General features: G+C 41.7%; 1 protein-coding gene across 2 annotated transcripts; it reads right to left on the bottom strand.

Moving 5' to 3' along the window:
• Positions 1-1578: 1578 nt before the first annotated feature.
• LOC138793754 (toll-like receptor 8) lies at positions 1579-14047 on the bottom strand. Of its 2 annotated transcripts, none has more exons than XR_011363335.1 (2): positions 13978-14046; positions 1579-1736 (listed from the first exon to the last, which is right to left on the bottom strand). XR_011363335.1 is itself a non-coding variant. In XM_069972442.1 (2 exons), exons 1-2 carry the CDS (start codon positions 13978-13980, stop codon positions 7797-7799), a joined length of 3120 nt encoding a protein of 1039 aa, XP_069828543.1. In that variant the 5' UTR covers positions 13981-14047; the 3' UTR covers positions 7337-7796. The 2 variants fall into 2 exon arrangements, 1 of the variants encoding a protein (XP_069828543.1); XM_069972442.1 differs by lacking the exon at positions 1579-1736 and adding an exon at positions 7337-10913 and having other exon boundaries at positions 13978-14047.
• Positions 14048-24091: the final 10044 nt, after the last annotated feature.

Here is a 24091-nt window from a genome sequence, read left to right as displayed (position 1 = left end):
TGTTTAGAGGGGTGATCTTTTCCCTTTGTTTCTGTATGATACGCGTAGGGTAGCCCCTATCAAGGAATTTTTTACACATATTATCCAGCTGTGATTCACATAGTTGAGGTTCCTCAACGATGCGTTTGACTCTAAGGAGTTGGCTATATGGTAAAGATTCTACCATAGAGCGTGGATGGTGACTTGTGAAATGCAATAACGTATTGCGGTCCGTCGGTTTTGTGTATATGTCGCTGGTAAGTTTCTGACCTATTATGGAAATTTTGGTGTCTAGGAAATTGAGAGATGTTGTAGAAAATTCCTTGGTGAACTTGATGTCATCATCTATCTGATTGAGAAATGTGAAGAAATCATCAAGTTGAAGTTCAGTACCCGTCCAGATGACAAAGATGTCATCTATATATCGCCACCACCTCAACACATGGTCGAAGTGGTGGGATACGTAGATGTGACTCTCCTCAAGGGCTGCCATGAAGATGTTGGCGTAAGTAGGCGCCACATTAGAGCCCATGGCTGTGCCTCTGCGTTGGACAAAAAAATCATTTTGAAAAAGGAAGTAGTTTTCAGTAAGAATGATGTCCAGTAATGCCACCATGAAGTTAATGGCATGCTGTGAAAAGTCACTGTCGTGCAGTATCTGTTTGACTACCTCAATGCCTCTAGTGTGGTTAATGGAGGTGTATAGGTCCTTAACATCAAAGGAAACCAAAATGCAGGGAGGGATCTCACCTAGATCAGATAGTCTATTGAGGAAGTCTGCAGTGTCCCGTATGAATGATCTAGCACCCACAGCGTAGGGGCGGAGGACCTTATCAAGGAATTGTGCTGGAGGGTTAAAGATGGAGTCAATTCCTGAAACAATTGGGCGGGCAGGGGGGTTGTCCATAGATTTATGTATTTTGGGAAGTCCGTAGAGAACTGGGGTGACAGGATGTGTAACAGTGAGGAAATCTTTTAGTCCTTTGTCAATAATGTTGAGCATGTATGCCTCATCCACTAATGTGTCAATGGTGTCTTTAATTCTCTGTTTAGGATCTTGGGATAGAGGTTCGTAGACCTCTCTATCACTTAGTTGTCTGATCATTTCGTTTCTATACTGAGATGTGTCCATAACAACCACCGCCCCACCTTTATCTGCTGGTTTGATTGTTATGGAAGTATCAGTACTTAGATCGTGTAGTGCTTGTTTCTCTCTGTACGACATGTTGGAGGATAAGGAATGTGTATGTCGCTCTTTAAGTAATGCCAGTTGACGTTTAGTGGTCAGCAGGAAGGTATCAATCACAGGGTCATTTAAAGGTGGATTGAATCCACTCTTATTACGTAAGCCTACCCCTTGTAAGTGAAGTTCACTAGGCATATATGCTTCCTCCCTTCTTGTCTGTTGAGAAAACCACACTTTGAGCTTAATATGTCTAGTTAATTCATGTAAATCACATTCAATCTGGAACCAATCAAATGGTTCAACAGGACAAAATGACAATCCCTTATTTAGAACACACATTTCATCAGTGGATAATGTTCTAGAGGAAATATTTACCACTGTCAAGTCCATCAATGGTCTCCCGGCTCCTGTGTCTCCGTCTGTGGAGGGTCCCTCATTTGTGCTGGTGCTGGTGAATCCCTCTGTGGAGGGGGTCGATCCTTCTTGGCTGCGCTTCCATAGCGGGTTCTTGATCGATCTTTGGTGTTTCTTACCACCCCTTCTTGTCTTCCTCCAGGGGTGTTGACTTGACCTAAAAAAAGGGCAGAGTCGGTAAAGTCAGTGTCTGTGTCAGAGTTCTGTGAGCGCCTTTTGCGTTTTTGTGGGCCCTTGGACGGGCCTCCTCTTTTAAGTAATGCACTATCTCTTTGCCACATGTAAATCTTTCCTATCTTGTAGTCATCATCATCTCTCTGCCATTTCTGGCATTTAGTAGCTTCCAATGTTGCTCTAAACTCGTCTAGAGATTTCTTGGTCTTGGTAAGGAAGATGATACTAGATCACTTTTATTTTACTTTACTTATGTCTCTATGAATTAATTGTTTGATGAACCACAATCATGTACACATGTATATATACTGAGCTCTTGGAGCATTTTGTATCACTGCTTGAGAAAGGCTGCACATTGAGCCGAAACGTTGCATCTGGTGTGAATAAAGTGTGAATTCTTCTTTGGAAGTGCGGTCTCCATCTTCTCTTTGGATATTCTATACGAACCTGGGTCCGGTTTGGTGAGACGTGCACCCGCACATATATGTTTTTCTAGTGCTGCTGAACATTTTTTCAGGTCTATAGCTCAGATACAGAAATCAGTGACACGACTATAGCTCAGATACGGATATCAGTGACACGTCTATAGCTCAGACACGGATATCAGTGACAGGTCTATAGCTCAGATACAGATATCAGTGACAGGTCTATAGCTCAGATACAGATATCAGTGACACGTCTATAGCTCAGATACAGATATCAGTGACAGGTCTATAGCTCAGATACAGAAATCAGTGACACGACTATAGCTCAGATACGGATATCAGTGACACGTCTATAGCTCAGACACGGATATCAGTGACAGGTCTATAGCTCAGATACAGATATCAGTGACAGGTCTATAGCTCAGATACAGATATCAGTGACACATCTATAGCTCAGATACGGATATCAGTGACACGTCTATAGCTCAGATACAGATATCAGTGACACATCCATAGCTCAGATACGGATATCAGTGACATGTCTATAGTTCAGATACAGATATCAGTGACACATCTATAGCTCAGATATGGATATCAGTGACAGGTCTATAGCTCAGATACAGATATCAGTGACACGTCTATAGCTCAGATACGGATATCAGTGACACGTCTATAGCTCAGATACAGATATCAGTGACACACACACACACACTATACACTCTCACATACTCACACACTCTCTTACATACACTCTCACATACACTCTCTCTCACATACACTCTCTCACATACATACACTCTCTCTCATACACTCTCTCTCACACACACTCTCTCACACACACTCTCTCACACACACTCTCTCTCACATACACTCTCTCTCACACACACACTCTTTCTCACATACACTCTCTCTCATACACTCTCTCTCACACACACTCTCACACACACTCTCTCACATACACTCGCTCACATACACACTCTCTCACATACTCTCTCACATACACACTTACTTTTTATCCTTGAGGCCCCAGGGGGGTCACTAGTGAAGTCTCTGCTCCCAGTCAGCAGCCTGCAGCCCCTCCTCCTTTGCCCCGACTGCAGAGCTGTATACTGGAGGGAACAGACGTCACAGCTGGGAGGGAGGGGGAGGCAGGAGAAAGGAGAGGGGGCCCGCTGCATCTTCCTGTCACCAGCTCCGCACGAGCCTGGGAGCTGCTGAGGAGGGGGCCGGTCCATTGTGGAGGGAGGGGGGGGGGATTCTGCAGCCCAGTCCACAGACAGTGCAGGGGGGAGGAGGGCCTAATGATTTTAGTTAAGTAGAAGGGGCCCCTTGCATCTGCGGGAGCTCTCCCCTCTCCCTGCACTGTATACCAGGCTTCTCACAAAGTGAAGTATGTGGGAGACCCGGGCCCCCCATAGGCCGGGCCCCATACACCTGTACTGCCAGTAATGCCCTGATGGCGGCCCTGGGTGCAGCTATAAGTGTAAACTTATTATGTGAAGTGTTAACAAATGATGATAACTGATAATATTCCATCCATGTGATAGAGACCCCTGGTAGCTGTGCTCTCATTTCTTCTAAAGCCAACAGTGGTTTCCCACCTAAAATATGGTGAAATCTAATATCCATTTCCTTATGCCAACCCATAAATCTACCCTCTGTCAGTCCTGGCCTAAAGGATGGATAGTGAAAGAGTGGAGTCAGAGGCCCAACTACCGTTATAAGCCCATTCCCTTTAATAATACTATCCCATAATTTCTAAACCTTATCTGAAAAAAATGAAAACTTAAATTCTATTGATCAGACCGTGATAACCAAGGTAATTTATATAATTTATAATTTATATTTTCAGGGTGTACTAACTGTGATTCAATTCCAACCCACTGTTTTGTTTCCCTATGAAAATGCTAGACAAATACCCGCTGCCGCCGAATGATACAATTTTGGATCCCCTTTTTCTTTTGGTTGTACCAGGGTTCTAAAACTTATTCTACAGCCACCTCCCCCCCCCCCCCCCCCCAAATAAAGAAAATAAACATGGTCTTGAGTTTTTTTTTAACCGGTATACCTACAGGCAAAGCCTGAAATAGTTACACACACTGGTTTGCGATAGATGTAAAATAAAATGATCTTAAAATATGGGTTGTAGTACCAACCTACACCACCAGATGTCACTCTATTATTTGAAACTATCCAAGCTAAAATTATATACAATAGATACAATAGAAGAAAAAAATGGGCTTAGTTCATGAAAATACAAGTAATTTTTATTATATATAATAGGTACCAATACATAAAAACTTTTTCAATACTAAATGCTTTAAATCTCGTAATGCTCTAATACTGCCTCAGTTTCAATGAACACATAGGTTTTTGTTGCCTATGTGTTCATTGAAACTGAGGCAGTATTAGAACATTACGAGATTTAAAGCACCTTGTATATACATTCCCATATAGAAAAACTGTTGTGGTTGATATACTTTATTGCAGACACTTGTTTTATATCTGTTTTTACTGTGGTCATACTTTTTAACTTCATTTAGTATTGAAAAAGTTTTTTATGTATTGGTACCTATTATATATAATAAAATCCTGAAATAGGTACAATAAACGGGGCATTACATTCATTTTAAGTACGTTTATTTTGCCAAACCATGAGAGCGGTCTCCCTGCATACCTCCTCAAATTCAATTCAGTTCTTTCAAATAATGGTTGGTAGTTTAACCTATATAGGGAGGATACATCCTTAGACAAATGAATCCCCAGGTATTCTATTGTGTTCTTCTTCCATTTAAACGAGAACACCTGGGCCAGATGTTCTGCCTCGCCCCTTGGGAGTAAAACATCTAATGCCTTGGTTTTAGCCAAGTTAACTTTAAAATTTGATACATTCACAAACCTGGCAAATTCTTTTAGTACACAGGGTAATGAAATCCGAGGTTGCGAGATATATAGCAACAAGTCATCTGCATATAATGCAGTTTTGACCTGTTCAGCACCCAGGGCCAGACCGTGCACACCAGGGCCCCTCCTGAGGGCAACCACTAGATGTTTCATAGAAATAGCATACAATAGTGAGGACAAGGGACATCCCTGTCTCGTCCGGTTCCGAATCGAGGACGAGCGAGACAGGAAGCCATTGACCCGCACCTGGGCTGTTGGTTCTGTATACAAAGACATCACCTTATCCCTGAAATTAAGCCCTAAACCAATCTGTTCCAGCGATGCCCCCAGAAAACCCCAGTGCACACGGTCAAAGGCCTTCTCTGCATCGACCGAAAGTAGGCACATTCCCTTAACCTGTGCACCAGCTATCGCCAAGATTGTCTTATTAATATTATCTCTAGCTTCTCTTCCTTTAACAATATCCACATTGATTAACGAAATCAGGCGATAGCTGGAGCACAGGGATCCATCTTTACCAGGCTTTGGAATAACCAAAGTTTTGTCCCCCAAAGACTGCTTTACAAAGGGAGAAGATACAGATATGTTATTAAAAACCCTTGTCATAAATGGTGTCAAGTTCTCTCCAAATTTTTTATAAAACAGTGGGGTGAAGCCATCCGGCCCGGGTGCTCTTCCCAACGGGGTGGCCCCAATTGCATCTTTTATCTCTTCCACAGAAAATTCTATCATTCAAAATATTAAGACCATAGTGTCTTTGTGAAGACTTGACAAAAGACCCTAGGTTAAATATCAAAATGTTTTTAATTAATGGTGAATGCAACCTACATCAGATAGGAGAATCACCTCCATCTTTGTTGTGTCATCTTCCACATGAAGTGCTGTCTGTTTTTTTCCTTTTTATACATGACTGGCAATACAAAGATACATTGTGTTTAAGTTTTTTTTAAAGTTAATATATTTTTTCTGCATACATAAAATATGGTTGCATAATAATTACAGTATTCCATATTCATATTTGCATTATTTTACAGTTTGGGATATTTTTTATTGTAACAGTTTTATTTGTTCATTAAAGACAACATCTCCCTATTACAAATCTCATACTACATGTACAGCTTTGCAATATAACACAATGCAATGTAATATAAGCATACTTCTTTCTAACATCATATACATACAACCATACTACAGCTCAGTACTAAGAATGAAAATTTTAATCTGTGTATGCAGATCGATGGGAACCTTCCATGCAGGTACTGTGTAAGAATTGTTTTTTCCTTAACTGCAGGCAAAGAAGAAAGGTTTGGAAAAAGAATGTTTTTCTAAGGCCCCGTTCCCACTGAGCAAAGCTAGCGGAATTCCGCGACGCAATCGTCCGCCGCGGAATGCCGTTAGCCTCCCGCTCATAATGGGAGTCTATGAGAGGCGCGCGCTCCTGCTCTGTACGCGCTGAAGAATGAACATGTTCATTCTTCAGCGCGTACAGAGCAGCACTTGACACGCCACGGACCAGCGCCAGGAGCGCATCGCCCTTCTACACACCTAGCGACGTTGAAAAAGACCCTGGATAGGGTCGAAACGTCCACTGTCGCCATAACCCAAAGTATTTTGCAATGATTGTATATTTCCTGGCCTTGCCGTTTTTCACGCTGTAAATAAACGTTTGAACACTTTTCATATGAAAACGAGTGCTACGGAGTCTTTATATTGGATTAAAAAACAAAAACATAAAATCTTAAAAATAGAATACAATATGGAACATGTACAGTATGAAATTTGAGAGGCACTGAGCTCACCATACCCACAAAGATCCACCCGCCCCATGCACGGCAGTGCAAGCTCCATCAAACGAAAGAAGATAAAAGATGGCAATCCTGGAATCTATCCAAATATCCATACTTTATTAGGACTTCACATACAGAAGGAAATACAGACTTGACAGACTTGATTGGATATTTGGATGGATTCAAGGATTGCCAGCTTTTATTTTCTTTAATATGAAATTTACACACCACATTTTGGTCCCTATTAGGGATGAGCAAATTTACAGTACAAACAAAGAAAGCGATTTACTAGCTTGGCAATCAGCTTCTCAGCCGGCTGCCTCTGAACTCCTTGCCGCTCCGCTAGGGGTGCCTGGAAAAGCTGGATTCAGTTTTGGGAAACTTCTCCCAGTTTCCCAGGCACCCAGAGCAATGTGGCACATAGATTAAAGGCAGCTGATGATAAGCAGACTGCCAAGCTAACAAAGCACTTTGCTTCATTTGTACTATAAATTTGCTCATCTCTAGTCTCCATTTTGATTGGGATTTTTACCAAAACCAGGGTGGGTCCAAAGGGACAACAATAAAAAGGGTAGAAATCTTTACAAGATTAGACTGATGAAATGTGTCTGTCTACTTTTTCAGAAGGGGAGGGGGTTACTTCCAGACAAATTTAATGCTGTCCATTCTGGTTTGTGGGGACAAAACAATTGGCTTTTGTAATTTATTAATCAGCTGTTTGAAGGGCCTATTCACTGGGTGTCATTTCAAGTAGTTCCATATCTGAGCAGAAAATTAGTAGAATTTCCATTTGGGGACTATTCACCTTTTTTTAATTGCCATAAAGCCGTCATCTGATGCCACCATGTGGATAGACCTCTATAATGGCAGGTACCAAAACTCTGATTATCATAAATCATACAATATTTAACCTTTTCATGCATGCTGCTAGGTTGTTACAGGATTAGTATACAAATTATTGTACCTGCTGCTGTTTTCTGTCAATAAAACAGTTTTCATTTTTTGCCAAAATAAATGCTCTGCGTGTGGATTTGTTGGCCACTCCAAAATAGAACTTGAACAGATTTTCTTCCGGAGTCGCAGGTACTGGGAATTTTGTAGAACAGGTTGTAAAAGTACAAGGACAATTACATCCATATTTTCATCCATCAGTTTTTGCATGGCCAAGTAGAAAGCTGTGCGAAACTTTCCACTTCTTACATATTTTTTTGTAAGAACAAACACAGTCTTTTTACTTTGGTTAATGCTTTGTGCAATATTGTCAACCACAGCTTTTCCTGGCTCCCAGTCTCTTTCTTCTAAGCAAAGTAATATGTGCTTGTCTCCATTTTCCTCCAGCTGATGACATAGTTCATTGTAAACCCAGTCACTGGCATTTGGATCTTTGTCATCATAAGTGATAAATGCATCATATATGGTTTCGGAAAAAACAATTTTGTTAGGTTTCAGCTTGGCCACACACCAGTGATATATATACCAAACATCCCAATAAAACAAATGTTTCATAATTGGTAAAGCCATAACAAGTACAACTAAAAAAAATGACAAAAAACAAAGCACCATTGAAATAGCATCTAAAGAACAAGCTTGTATGTCAAAATATATGATACTCTTCCTCATGAAATCCGAAGACGCACAATTAACATCAGTGGCCAATAGCGGAATTGTAACATTGTTGCTATTTATCCACTGTAAAAAGTCGACAATTTCACAGGTACAGTCAAATGGATTTTTTTCCAGTCTCAGGACTTTCAAAAAGTTATCATTTCCTGATAAAAACACTGATTTGTTTATTCTCTGGATATGGTTACTACTCAAATCAAGTTCAGTCAGGCTTCTAGCTTTATAAAGAAAGGAAGCCGACAAATGTGAAATCTGATTTCTTGGTAATAAAAGTTTCTGTAAGGATGATGTGTAACGGGACAAGTTAGGTTCAATTGTTGTCAATTTGTTAAGGCTAAGGTCAAGAAATTTCAGATTTTTAAAGTGTCTCAATGTTTCCCACTCCCATATTTTTAGTCTGTTGTTATTTAAATATAATGTTGTTAGATTTCGAGGTAAATTGGTAACAACTGTTTTAGGAAGTTGGTCAAGATAATTATAAGATATATCTAGGATTTTGAGACTGGAAAAATTCTTAAAAATATCATTATATTTTAGTTTCCAGCCTCCCCACATGATATTTAAATGGTTCCCAGCAAACCTTAATTCTTCTATTCCACTTTTGTTAATTTGGTAGTCAGTTAAGGTAGATATCAAATTCCAACTTATATTTAAAATTTTTAGACTGGGTAAATTACCAAGAAAATTCAAATTATGAGTTACGCCTTCTACTGTAAAGTACTTAGCATTGTAACTTAGGTCTAACACTTGCAATTTTTTTAGTTCCTGAAATGCGCTAGACGAATCAAAATCTAATTTATTGTATGACATGTCCAAGTATGTTAAATTTGGCAGATAAACAAATTCTGATCCATTTAAATCTTGATCAATGCTATTGTGAGACAAATTCAAACATACTATGTCTGACAAGAAATAAAACTCTTCTTTAGCAATAAAGAACATGGTATTGTAGCTAAGATCCAATGTTTTTCCATATAAAGCACATATGGGCTTAATAATTTGGTCAGACCACCTATTATTTATATTAACATTTTCTAAAGGATTTTCAATCACACTATCTGATGTATTGTTATAGACTGAACGTTTGGAAAGTTTCAGATTATTTTTGTTTTCATTTGATTTTACAGTACTTGGAGTTATTCTGTTTTCAGACAAATATATTAATGTTAAATTCTGAAAGTTATGAAACACTGTTAAATTAACTTGTTTAATAAAGTTTGTTCCAAAGTTTATTACATTCAATGTTTTTATCTTAACTAATGGAGAAAAGGTTATATTTGTAATTTTTTGAAAAACATAACCTTGTACATGTAATTCTTTCAGAGATGTTAATTTGGAAAAATTCTCTGAAAGATTCAGATATTGGAAATAAGTTCTTATCTGATAGTTAAATGACAAATCAAGTTTCTGAAGGGAAGATAGGCTAAGTAAAAAATCACCTGATGCTATTTCGTTTACCAAAAAATTCTTCTCTAAATTCAAGACTTCTAGTTTGGTTAGGTTTTGAAACCAGATTCTCGGAACTGACTTTAGGGAAGTATTACCAAGGTTAAGCACCACCAACTTTTTAAGGTACTGAAACGCATTAGGATGTATCTGTAGAGGAGACTGGTTAGGGCAGGCTTTGCAAGCAAATGGAGCATTGAAGCATCTTGGACAATTACCATTCAAATGAAGAATTTTTAACTTAGTTAGATTCATAAAGTCTTCTTTCTCAATGGTGCTTATTTTATTATTTTTCAAGTAAAGTTCTTCTAAGGATGGAGGTAGACCCGAAGGAACCTTGTTTAGGTTGTTGCACGACAGAGACAAGATGGTCAAATTTTTCAACTGCAAAAAAGTTCCGTCTTGAATATCCAATTTTTCAGAGCAGTTATTACCATAGTAACAGTTGTGATCCAGGTATAGTTTAGTCAAGTTCTGTACTGTAGAGAAACTTTCACTGCTGACAGACAAAATATTGTTATACTGTAAGCGTAGGATACGTAAAGAAATGGGTAGTCCAGGTGGTACTGTATGCAAATTATTGCTGTCGATGAACAACTGCTCGAGCTTGGTTTGGTTGACAAATGCTTTGGCATCTATAACTAGAGCTCTGGCAATTATATCCGGATTGCTTTCATAGGAATTAAAACTTAAATCTACTTTTGTCAAATTAGTCCATTTTTGGAAATCATTTTTTTGTATAGTTTGTATTTTATTATTGGACAAGAGCAACTCTACAGAAGTAGCGGAGCAGTTGATTGGTGATGGCACAGTTTCTAAGTGCCGTGCCTGACAGTCAAAGATCACGGATATCTTATTTCCCTTAATAGTGCATGGGTGAGTTCTGTTGTTCACCACTGCAGTACAGGTTACAAAGGAATAGAGAATTATAGGAAGAACAGATGGCAGACTAAACAATGTGTTGAACATTTTGTGCTGCAAAAAAATAAAATAAAAAAATCAACATCAACATCATAGCATAATAAATTACATCTAAAACAACATAATGCATTCATATAAGCACTTATTACTTACTTTTTAGCTTTTAAAATGCTTCAGGTAAGCAGAGGACCATTGTAACTGTGTACTTAACATTTGTTTCCTCAATTGTCACTCAGTACCCTGTCCACATTTCTGTTTAATTTCCTTTTAATGCTCTGATGTTTATTCATTTTAAAACACTGACACCTATAAGTTTTTCAGATTGATTATATATGTATTTTTATCTTATTCAATATGGTTATAAGGTTATTAAAATCACTCATATTTAAAGGAGAGGGTGTAATCAAGCCTCCATACTTATCACAAGTGTATATTGTTATTGTTGTTTGATAAAGACATGTATGTTACTGTGCCTTTATCCAATTTTTGTTTTTGGGCTTTTGTGTTTTCCTACTTGTCTTCTAAAAGCCATAATTCTTTTCTTTTTTCTATATACAGATTTGGTGGCTCTGTTTTTTTGCAGGACTAATTGTACTTTGTAGTTACACTCTTAATTTTTCGATAAAATATATTGTGTTTTCAAAAACAGTTTGTTTTGAGGTGAGGTCAAATTTACATGTCATCTTGATTGTTCGTGTCAATACAAAGATACCAAAATTGTGTTTTTATAAAAAATGGAAAAAAAAATAAAAAATGAAAGCTTAAATTTTAATGAATATGCTTAAAATATCGTTGTTCTGTTCACCATAGAAAAGGTTATCTTTTAATAACAACTCTGTGTATGAGGACACTGAATAATTTTTGTTTAGTTTATATTTTTTACATTTTTGTTTGAAAAATCGGAAAAGGAGGGTGATTTCACTTCTGTGGGCAACTACTCAGTCTTGACAACCACAGAACCCTAGTACAGGTTGCGGGCTGCCATTACAACAGATCCGCTTTGTGCCTTCATGTCGTTGGGGACTGATCCATCCCACTGTACCACCAACAACACACCTTTAGGCCAGTTTCACAAATAATGGAGTATGTCTTCTCATTGAAATCTGCTGCAGATCTCTTGCCTGTGGTTTTCAATGAGAAGACATACTCGCAGTGGGATTGACATCTCGCTGCAAGTATGTAAGTGACAGCCCCCTTAACCCCCTGCCGGCTGGAGCATACATTACCTGGCTTGCTTCGAGGGTTCCAGGCTGGACATTACGCTCAGCCAATCAGTGCGCTGCCCCACCGCAGCCACTGATTGGCTGAGCGGGACGTCCAGGCGTTGGGAGCCCCCAAAGCAGGTAATGTATGCTCCGGCCGGCAGGGGGTTAAGGGGGCTGTCACTTACATAGTTGCAGCGAGATGTCAATCCCGCTGCAGGTATGTCTTCGCTTTGTAAATCACAGGCAAGGGATTCACAGCGGATTTCACTGCAAATTTGCAGCATGAAATCCATTGTGAATCAATTGTGAATCCATATAGATGACTGTCTGCTGCTGAATGCAGTTCCATACATCTAAGGGTGACCTAAGGTGTTAATTGTGATATGATCTAAGTGCCATTAACTTAATGGTGGTCAGTAATCAGGGATCACCTGGATCCGAAACATGTCGGTCTGTCCATTACACCTATTGTGTTTTTAGAAGAAATAAAGTAAATGTAATTTTATGAATATGCAATCTACTTTTTCTTTTTTTTAATAACTTGACAGTGTATCTGTGAATGTTGCAACACAACATCTGTAATTGCCGCTAGGTATGTGCAAATCATCTGTGATTATGGCAGCTAAGGGCAATGTGTATACGTTGAGTAACCCATTCTGTGGGCAAGAGTTGCGGTCTGGACCTGGACAGCACTGGGGAGCATGTGAGTGGGCTGAATGAAGAAAGAAGCAAACTAAAATGTATTATCAAATTGTGCTAGGTTAACAGAATATCCTTGTTGTCTATTACACAATTGAAAAAGTAACAGTTATTAAGGCTGGGTTCACACTACATATATTTCAGTCAGTATTGTGGTCCTCATATTGCAACCAAAACCAGGAGTGGATTGAAAGCACAGAAAGGCTCTGTTCACACAATGTTGAAATTGAGTGGATGGCCGCCATTTAATGGCAAATATTTGCTGTCATTTTAAAACAACGGCTGTTATATTGTAATAATGGCAGATATTTACTGTTATATGGCGGCCATCCACTCAATTTCATCATTGTGTGAACAGAGCCTTTCTGTGTTTTTAATCCACTCCTGGTTTTGGTTGCAATATGAGGACCACAATACTGACTGAAATATACGTAGTGTGAACCCAGTAAAGTTATTAAAAGTTTAAAATAAAGAAAAATTCCAAACACTTATCGTAGCTCTGAAAGGGGAACTGTAAAACTACCTCATTTAAATGTGAAGCAATATTCCCGGCAAGAGTTCTATTATAAATTGTGCAGACTGCACACATACTGCTGACATTGTCTAACACACACTGTGCATGCCTACAAGGAGATATATTCAAAGGGTTTGTCCAGCAAAATATTTTTCTTTCAAATCAACTGGTATCAGAAAGTTATATAGATTTGTAATTTACTTCTATTAAAAAATCTCAGGTCTTCTCATACTTATTAGCTGCTACATGTCATGCAGGAAATGTTGGGAGAGGTTTACTATAGGGATTCCTACAGCAAGCCTCTCCTTCTCTGGACAGTTCCTGTCTCAGCCAGAGATGTCAGCAGAGAGCACTGTGTCAGATTGAAAAGAAAACAACATTTCCTGCATGACATGTAGCAGCTAATAAGTATGGGAAGACTTGATACTTTTTAATAGAAGTAAATTACAAATCTATATAACTCTCTGACACCAGTTGAATTGAAAGGAAACATTTTTTTTGCTGGACAACCTCTTTAAATGCACTAAAAAATTATCAGAAGTGAAACATAGAATATGTTCTATTCGATCCATCTAGTTTGTCACCAACTTTATGTGTATCCCATGCTTAAAGCATACCTGTCTTTTTATGAAAAGTTACTTAATCATTCTCATCCCTACTACCAGTGAGAGGGTTTACAACATTGTTTATGGGATCTTACCATTGTCAGTCATCCTCCTGGAGCCATTCCTCAGAGAATCAGGTGTCGTGTCCACTGCCTTGTTAGCTTGCCAGCACTATGCTTGCTGGACTTCCTCTGCCTATACTTCCCATGTACAACAACACCACCCCTTCCCTCCCTGTGAGTGCTAATCTCCTGACATGTAATACTTCTCTCTCCTCTGCCTTTTAACATGCTGTCATTATAGCCATTTATACATTATATTATGTCATTGCCATATACAGTAACACAATCCTTAGGCTATATTTACATACAGTATTTTGGTCAGTATTTTTTCCACCAAAATCATGAGTGGGTTAAAAACTGTGAAGACTTTGCATTGTACCAATATCACTGCCATTATTATATATGCTTCCCGAAAACATAAATCCAACTCGCTGCCAGTGGGGAGACTGTAAAACTTAACCTTTAATATTACCCCAAAACAAAAGCGTGACATCATCACCATCATTACATGCCAACCCACATTGGGTTGGTACAAGATACGCTGCACAGAAGTACACACAGTTAGGCTGGGGGACAGTATGGATAGGGGTCCCTATGTATAACAATGAAGGGAGAGAGAGAAAGTCAGGAAGGTAGGGGGAGCAGACTGGGATGGGCAGGTGAGGGGACAGCTTGGGGAAAGGGGGGTGGTGCCTGTTGGACCTTGACCTGGGCCCTAACCTAGCCTGCAATTGGCATCAACACCATAGACGCTCTGATATCACATCACATCACCTCGTCTATCATGTGTCTTAGTCTCAGTCTCTTGATGAATTTGGGATACGGAAACATCTTGAGATCGACTCTTTGTCCAGCTAATGATAAGTATTGGCAATACCTTTACGTTTGCCTGCAAGTTGGACAATAAAAAGCTTTTTTTTCCTATGTTATGAGATGACAGGTGGAAAACAGGAATGCATCCACCTTTTCTCTCTCTCTTACTATCCGCTGGACATGAATGCTTGAAATGACTTAAATTACGTGTTGTTTCTCTTACACCACTGTACATTATAAATACCGGCTGTTCCTGTCTCCCCCCCCCCCCCCCCCATGTACCAACAACATGTGGTGTCCCATCACAGGGTGCTGTTCGTTGGCACCTGTGCAAAGTGTTCACTCAGGTTAACAAAGTGGGAGATGTAGTACCTTATTTTCCACACTAGGTGTCACCACTGTTTTGTGTCTCTTATGCACAGCTGTAGAGTTAAGGGTTAACTGTCTTACCCTATGCTGACCAGTCATAGGTGCTCTTTCTTCCTTTGGCAACTTCTCTCCTCTTCCTTCTCTGCAAAGCACCTATTCCTAGTTCTACTTCACTGTCAGCAACCACGTTTTTCAGTGTCAAGATTTGCACTAACTATATTAGGTGTACTGTTCACCCTCAACCTTGTCCAGTAAAGTGTTCTATTTTTATACTAAACCCACGGGACTCTGTCTTATCTATTTGCACCGGCACCCACGCACACCACTGTTTACCTTGGGTTATTTTTCCCCTTTGTGTGGTTGGCCGGACTGACATCCCTGGTGGGTCTACTACTGTGGAGCCCTACAGTCGACCGTCACTTGCCAGATGGTACTGTGTGACACCACTACTGTGGTGGTTGGTCAGAGTATAGCTCAACTTGATGGTAGGTTGTTGTGACGCCAGTGCCGATTGAGCACACAAATATGGGGGCACACCTGCTTTTATTTTACAGTGGCTAGCTATACCCTTTCCCCTCTGGTTGGTGACCTGCTGGGCTGTGAGGGGGTCCCTTGGGTATGTATCACAGTGGTCCGGAGTGGAGTTGTGACCCACCCGGACTATCAGTACCACCACCCACAGAAAGGGGAGATGACCCAAGGATGGTGTAATGACTGTGTAGGTGCCGGAACAATAATCACAATAACAATAGTCCTGTTGCCATAAATAAAATCTTCTTTACTTCAGGATTACTTAGTACAGCTGATAATAGACTTCTGACTTGACTAGACACAATTATGTTAAGAGCTTTTGGAGCAGAAGAGCTGTGCTGAGCTGTGTGCTTAGAAATAGAGTCCAGAGCAGTAGAGAGGAGCTTGTGCTGAGAGTTCAGAGTAGTAGAGAGGAGTTTGTGCTGAGAGTCCCAACCCAGGGTAGAAGTGTGCTCTGACGGAACTTTGGAAGTAGAAGAAATAGAATACTGAAGAATACTTGAAAGTAGAAGACTACTTGTGCCCGTGTTTCGACCTATATTGTCGCTGTACCACCAGTTTCCCTACAGTGTCAGGTGACCTGTCCTCCTAGGGTGACACAAGCCCCAGATCTTGTTACCTGAGTTGAGCAAGGTGGCCAAGATTAGCTGGTTACACCTGCGCTGCGAGATAGACTACATAGGCTTGTAGCAACTTTGCTCTATCCAGATCAGTTCCTCTTGTTTCAGGATACTGTCCTGCACCTTTAGAGATGTTTACGGTGTGGTTGGGGTGATCTCTGACTTGTAAACGGCATCAGCGCAAAAAAATCCCAAAGTGCAAAATTGCGCATTTTCTGTTGCATCAAATCCAGAAAAAATGTAATAAAAAGCGATCAAAAAGTCATATATGCGCAATCAAGGTATCGATAGAAAGGACACATCATGGCGCAAAAAATGACACCTCACACAGCCCCATAACCAAAGGATAAAAGCGCTATAAGCCTGGGAATGGAGCGATTTTAAGGAACGTATATTTGTTAACAATGGTTTGAAATTTTTAAAGGCCATCAGATACAATATAAGTTATACATGTTATATATCGTTTTAATCGTAACGACTTGAGGAACATGCATAACAAGTCAGTTTTACCCCAGGGCTAATGGCGTAAAAACACATTCCCCCCAAATAAAAGAAATGCGTTTTTTTTTTCAATTTCACCACACTTTGAATTTTTTTCTGGTTTCGTAGTATACTTTATGCAAAAATTCAGCGTGTCATTGCAAAGTACAATTAGTGACACAAAAAATTAAGGGCTCATGTGGGTCTGTAGGTGTAAAAATGCAAGTGCTATGGCCTTTTAAGCACAAGGAGGAAAAAATGAAAACGCAAAAACGAAAATTAGCCTGGTCCCGAAGGGGTTAAAATCGCTCTATACCCAAGCTTATAGCGCTTTAATCCTTTGGTCTATGGGGCTGTGTGAGGTCTATAGGGATGTCATTTTTCGCGCCATGATATGTTCTTTCTATTGGTACCTTGATTGCACATATGCGACTTTTTGATGGCTTTTTTAAAAAAAAATTTGATGTGATCAAAAATGCACAATTTTCCACTTTGGGATTTTTTTTACGCTTACGCTGTTTATCGTGCGAGATTAGGAATGAAATAAATTAATAGTTCGTGTGATTACGCACACAGCGATAACAAACATGTTTATTTATTTTTATTTATAACATGGGAAAAGGGGGTGATTCAAACTTTTATTAGGGGAGGGGGCTTTTTATTAACAACAGCACTTTTTTTTTAACACTTATACTTGAAGCCCCCCTGGGGGACTTATAGTATAAGCACACTGATCTCTCATTGAGATCTATGCTGTAAAGTTATACAGCATAGATCAATGAGATAGGCACTAGATTGCTTCCGGCTGCTGCAGCCGGAAGCAATCGAGTGCCGAGCCGGGATCAGCGCCATTCCGGCGGAGACACCCAGCCAGTACACATGTGTGGATCGCTCCTCCGGGACAACGTCCCGGGGGGGTGATCCACCCCACTAGACGCCAGGGAATCGGCTGCATAAAGGATTCAGATGCAGCTGTCAACTTTGAACTCTGAACTCCCCGAGGCGGCCACAGGGCGTAAATGTACGCCCGCGTTTGTTAAGGGGTTAAAGAAGAAAATAGTCTCTGTGTTTCCCATACATCTGTCCACTACCACACTCCAGTCTAGACTACACTGGACTGGTGGGGGACCTGGCAGAGCCAGGGCGCAGCTGAACTACAGCAGGGACCGTGTTGTGTGTCCTCTTTCCACCAAGACTTGGATAAGACTCCCTAAGTGTGGGTGTGTACATCCCCTCCCTATGTGACAACTTCCTACAGGGTGTGTAATACCTCCTGTGAGTGGTGGAGAAGAAAGTGCAGAGAAAAGAAAGAAGAATAGAGATAGGTAGAAAAAAGAAAAGAGCTCATATTGGTGTGCAGATTACAAACAAACAATAACCCCTTGTTCACTACAGCTGTGCAATATACAAGTGCATAGACAAAAAGCGACATATAATAGTAAAACTTAGGCATAACTTCATTACCACATTACTTGAAGTACAGGCTTTTGCGAGGGGTGTATAGACTAGTCACACCCATAGTGGGACACCACACTACCACTCCAGGTTGCCGTGACAAGTACCCAAGGGACCCTCAACACTCCTGGAGGTTACTGACCATTTGGGGACAACAAACCGGCCAACTCAGGTACCAACATAGCACCTGTACAATACCACAGGACTGGCGTCAGGACAACATCACAGCACTGGTCAAGTACCAGAAACACAATAGTACAAGTCAGTGGGTCGCTAGGCAGTTTTATTCGGGGCTCATGCCCCGAATAAAATGCCTGCTGCCCCGGATCTCTTCTGCCCTGCTCTTGCGAGCCAGATGCGGCTCTTTTGATGGCCACATCTGGCTCGCAGATTGCAGCTGCTGCTGTCCTCCTAACCTACTGGCCGCCCGAAGCGCCCAGACACGCTCCTCCATCCAATCAGTGGAAACCGGGAGTGTGGGGCCGCTGCGGTGGGCCATGGTGCACGCATCCAATTAACGCGTGCGGCACGGCCCACCACAGCGGCCCCACGCTCCGGCTCTGAGCTGATTGAGTTGTAGGAGCACCTCCGGCCGCTACGGTAGGTGAGGCGGACAGCAGCAGCCGCGACTATCTAGGAGGAGGTGAGCAGGCACGGGGGGAGAGAAACGGGTGAGAAGCACAGGGGGAGAGAAGCAAGGGGGGAGAGAGACATGGGGAGAGAGAAACGGGAGAAAAGCATGGGGGAGAGAAACGGGAGAAAAGCATGGGGGAAAGAAAGAGGGGAGAAAAGCATGGGGGAGAGAAACAGGGGAGAAAAGCATGGAGGAGAGAAACAGGGGAGAAAAGCATGGGGGAGAGAAACAGGGGAGAAAGGCATGGGGGAGAGAAACAGGGGAGAAAAGCATGGGGGAGAGAAACAGGGGAGAAAAGCATGGAGGAGAGAAACAGGGGAGTAAAGCATGGAGGAGAGAAACAGGGGAGAAAAGCATGGGGGAGAGAAACAGGGGAGAAAAGCATGGGGGAGAGAAACAGGGGAGAAAAGCATGGGCGAAAGAAACAGGGGAGAAAAGCATGGGGGAGAGAAACAGGGGAGAAAAGCATGGGGGACAGAAACAGGGGAGAAAGTAACAGAGGAGAGAAATGGGGGAGAGAAACAGGGGAGAAAAGCATGGGGGAGAGAAACAGGGGAGAAAGCATGGGGGAGAGAAACAGGGGAGAAAGCATGGGGGAGAGAAACAGGGGAGAAAAGCATGGAGGAGAGAAACAGGGGAGAAAGCATGGGGGAGAGAAACGGGAGAAAGTAACAGAGGAGAGAAATGGGGGAGATAAACAGGAGAGATAACCATGGGGAGAGAAACAGGGGAGAGAAACATGGGGGAGAGAAACAGGGGAGAAAAGCATGGGGAAGAGAAACAGGAGAGAGAAATGGGAGAGAGAAACAGGAGAGATAACCATGGGGAGAGAAACATGGGGGAGAGAAACAGGGGAAAAAAGCATGGAGGAGAGAAACAGGGGAGAAAGTAACAGAGGAGAGAAATGGGGGAGAGAAACAGGAGAGATAACCATGGGGAGAGAAACAGGGGAGAAAAGCATGGAGAAGAGAAACAGGGGAGAAAGCATGGGGGAGAGAAACGGGAGAAAGTAACAGAGGAGAGAAATGGGGGAGATAAACAGGAGAGATAACCATGGGGAGAGAAACAGGGGAGAGAAACATGGGGGAGAGAAACAGGGGAGAGAAACAGGGGAGAAAAGCATGGGGAAGAGAAACAGGAGAGAGAAATGGGAGAGAGAAACAGGAGAGATAACCATGGGGAGAGAAACATGGGGGAGAGAAACAGGGGAGAAAAGCATGGAGGAGAGAAACAGGGGAGAAAGCATGGGGGAGAGAAACGGGAGAAAGTAACAGAGGAGAGAAATGGGGGAGAGAAACAGGAGAGATAACCATGGGGAGAGAAACAGGGGAGAGAAACATGGGGGAGAGAAACAGGGGAGAGAAACAGGGGAGAAAAGCATGGGGGAGAGAAACAGGGGAGAAAGTAACAGAGGAGAGAAATGGGGGAGAGAAACAGGAGAGATAACCATGGGGAGAGAAACAGGGGAGAGAAACATGGGGGAGAGAAACAGGGGAGAAAAGCATGGGGGAGAGAAATAGGGGAGAAAGCATGGGGGAGAGAAACAGGGGAGAAAGCATGGGGGAGAGAAACAGGGGAGAAAAGCATGGAGGAGAGAAACAGGGGAGAAAGCATGGGGGAGAGAAAAATGGGGGAGAGAAACAGGGGAGAATAGCATGGGGGAGAGAAACAGGGGAGAAAGCATGGGGGAGAGAAACAGGGGAGATAAGCATGAGGGAGAGAAAAATGGTGGAGAGAAACAGGGGAGAAAAGCATGAGGGAGAGAAACAGGGGAGAAAGCATGGGGGAGAGAAACAGGGGAGAAAGCATGGGGGAGAGAAACAGGGGAGATAAGCATGAGGGAGAGAAAAATGGTGGAGATAAACAGGGGAGAAAAGCATGAGGGAGAGAAACAGGGGAGAAAGCATGGGGGAGAGAAAAATGGGGGAGAGAATCAGGGGAGAAAAGCATGGGGGAGAGAAACAGGGGAGAAAAGCATGGGGAGAGAAACAGGGAAAAAAGCATGGGGGAGAGAAACAGGGGAGAAAAGCATGGGGGAGAGAAAAATGGGGGAGAGAATCAGGGGAGAAAAGCATGGGGGAGAGAAACAGGGGAGAAAAGCATGGGGGAGAAAAACTGGAGATAGAAATGGGGGAGAGAAACTCAGAGGGCCCGGGCCCCGGATGTTTTAGGACCCTAGCAACGCTCCTGGTACAAGTGTATATAATTTTCGGAAATGGTGCAAGGAGCATAGTATATAAAACAAGAATAGGGCCTCTTGAGTGAGACAGTTAGCCTGTCCCTAATACATTATGGTCTTATAGGAGAAACAGGCTAAGGATCTGGTGCAGGGTCATTCTTTTTAGGGCATACATTCTGCCTAGTGCGGGCTAGGTTAGGGCCCAGGTCAGGGTCCAACAGACACCCCCTTCCAAGTTGCCCCCTCACCTGCCCACCCTAGTCTGCTCCCCCTAACTTCTCAACAATCTCTCTCTCCCTTCATGATTATGCATAGAGACCCCCATCTATATTGTCCCCCAGCCTACCTCCGTGTACTTTGCACAGCGTACATTGTACCAACCCAATGTGGGCTGTATTAGTAGGTGTACTCACTGCACTTACTGACAACAGCTCCCTGTGTACCTCACAGAGCTAAAATAAGACTCTCCTCCTCCAGGCTGTGCTGCCCTGCTCTGTGGTGTTTTGGTCCATAAGATGGCTGACATGGAGGAGCATGTGACCATGCCCCGCCCCCCAGTGTCCACCACGGAGCCTGTATATGTCTATGGAGGACACAGGGGACAGGGCCTGGTCACATGCTCCTCCATGTCAGCCATTTTATGGACTGAAACAAAACAGAGCAGGGCAGCCCAGCCTGGTGAAGGGGAGTCTTATTTTAGCTCTATGAAGTACACAGGGAACTGCTGTCAGTATATACAGTGAGTAAACTTACTAATACTTTGTACTGACCTATTTTACTATAAAGTGGCCAACCCCTTTAACATTTGACTGATATTTGGAACTGTTCATAATTCCCTCCACATTGACCTAAGCCCCATTTTTAGCTGCAGAAAAACAGCCTCAAGGTATTATCCTGTCTCATCAGACCATAACATGCTTTCCCACATGTTTTTGGCAGACTTAATGTAGGTTTTGGCAAAACATCCTGTGGGGTTGTATTTCTTGTAAGAAAAGGCTTCTGTCTTTCCACAGTACCCTACAACCCAGACATTTGAAGTATACAAGAGATTGTTGTCACATGCAGTACACAACCAGTACCTGCCAGAATTTCCTACAGTTCCTTTGATTTTGCAGTAGGCCTCTTGGCAGCCTCCAATGTCAATTTTCTTCTTATCTTTCTATGAATTATTGAGGGATATCCAGTTTTTGGTAATGTCACTGTTGTGAAAATTTTTATCCACTACTTCTATCTAATACCTTAGAATTTCTTCTTCTGACTGATACCTATCGATAAAAAGATCCCTTTAATGTTCTGTTTTTGGACCCTTAGGGAGCGTTCACACCTACAGGATCTGCAGCAGATCTGCAGCAGATTTGATGTTGTGTTCAGTTATTTAAATGAAATCTGCTGCAGAAAATCAGCTGCAGATCCTGTAGGTGTGAACGCACCATTAGGGTAAATTCACACGGGCGTCTCGCATAAAAAAAACACGCAGCTAATCCGCACCTAATCCGCACCTAATCCGCAATACTTGTATTAATAATAATAAGAATAATAAATGTATTGCGGATTAGCTGCGGATTAGCTGCGTTTTTTTTATGCGAGACGCCCGTGTGAATTTACCCTTAGGGTGCGTTCACACTTACAGGATCTGCAGCAGATCTGCAGCAGATTTGATGCTGTGTTCAGTTATTTAAATGAAATCTGCTGCAGAAAATCAGCTGCAGATCCTGTAGGTGTGAACGCACCATTAAGGAACTTTATATGGTGTTAATCAAAATCACTTTAAATTATGGCAGCTGTGTACTGGCTACTATTTAACAAGTGTAACTGTGATTGACTAATTCTGAACACATCCACATCCCCAATTATAAGAGGGTGCTCACACTTCTGCATCTACATTGTTTCTTTTTTTATTTTTACTCCCTCCCTCCCTGCAAATTTAGATTTTATGCTTACATTTTTTGCTCCTCACCTTCCAAGACCCTTAATATACTTTTTGCTCAAGCAGAGTGTTGCATTACGGATTTTTATTGTCACCCTTAACAGATACTTCTCACTTGGCGAGTGCGGAAGGATCCTCCAAACAAATCCTACAGGCGAGCAGTCCTCTTCAGACATGAGCTATAGTAAAGAACTTCCCGGAACCACTGTAGACCACATTGTAAGTGTTTTATAATGCACTCTAAGGCTATTCGGGTGGGGAGTTGTGTACCATAGCCCCAGAAGAGGACCAAATTAGAGATATTTTAATTTTACTATATTATCTAATATTATTTTGCGTTTAGAAATCCACTTAATTTTTTTTAACCCTTTCCCGCACAAGGACGTAACTGTACGTCCTCACGCGGGTGGGGGCGTTCGCAATGGGGCCACGCGGCAACCCCGCTCTGATCCGCTGCGGTCCTATGCAGCATAGATCTGAATGAGAGATCAGTGCACTTATACTAGAAGTCCCCCAGGGGGGCTTCTAGTATAAGTGTAAAAGTTAAAAATAAAGTGTCATTATTAATAAAAAGCCCCCTCCCCTAATAAAAGTCAGAATCACCCCCCTTTTCCTATTTTATAAATAAAAAATAAATAAATAAATAAACATGTTTGGTATTGCCGTGTGCGTAATCGCCCAAAATATTAATTTATCACATTCCTGATCTCGTAGGGTAAATGGTGTAAGCGCGGAAAAATCCCAAAGTGCAAAATTGTGCATTTTTGGTCACATCAGATCCAGAAAAAATGTAATAAAAAGTGATCAAAAAATTGCATATGCGCAATCAAGGTACCAATAGAAAGAACACATCATGGCGCAAAAAATGACACCTCACACAGCCCCATAGACCAAAGGATAAAAGCGTTATAAGCCTGGGAATAGAGCAATTTTAAGGAACTTATATTTGTTAACAATGGTTAGAATTTTTTACAGGCCATCCGATACAATAAAAGTTATACATGTTACATATTGTTGTAATTGTAACGACTTGTTTATTCAATTTCACCGCGCATATAATTTTTTTCTGCTTTCGCAGCATATTTTATGCAAAAATTCAGCCTGTCATTGCAAAGTACAATTAGTGACGCAATAAATAA

The sequence above is a fragment of the Dendropsophus ebraccatus genome, chromosome 5 (genome assembly GCF_027789765.1).
Source record: "Dendropsophus ebraccatus isolate aDenEbr1 chromosome 5, aDenEbr1.pat, whole genome shotgun sequence".
NCBI lineage: Eukaryota > Metazoa > Chordata > Amphibia > Anura > Hylidae > Dendropsophus > Dendropsophus ebraccatus.
Note: the sequence above shows the minus strand (reverse complement) of the source record. Positions and strands in the feature narration are given on the sequence as shown.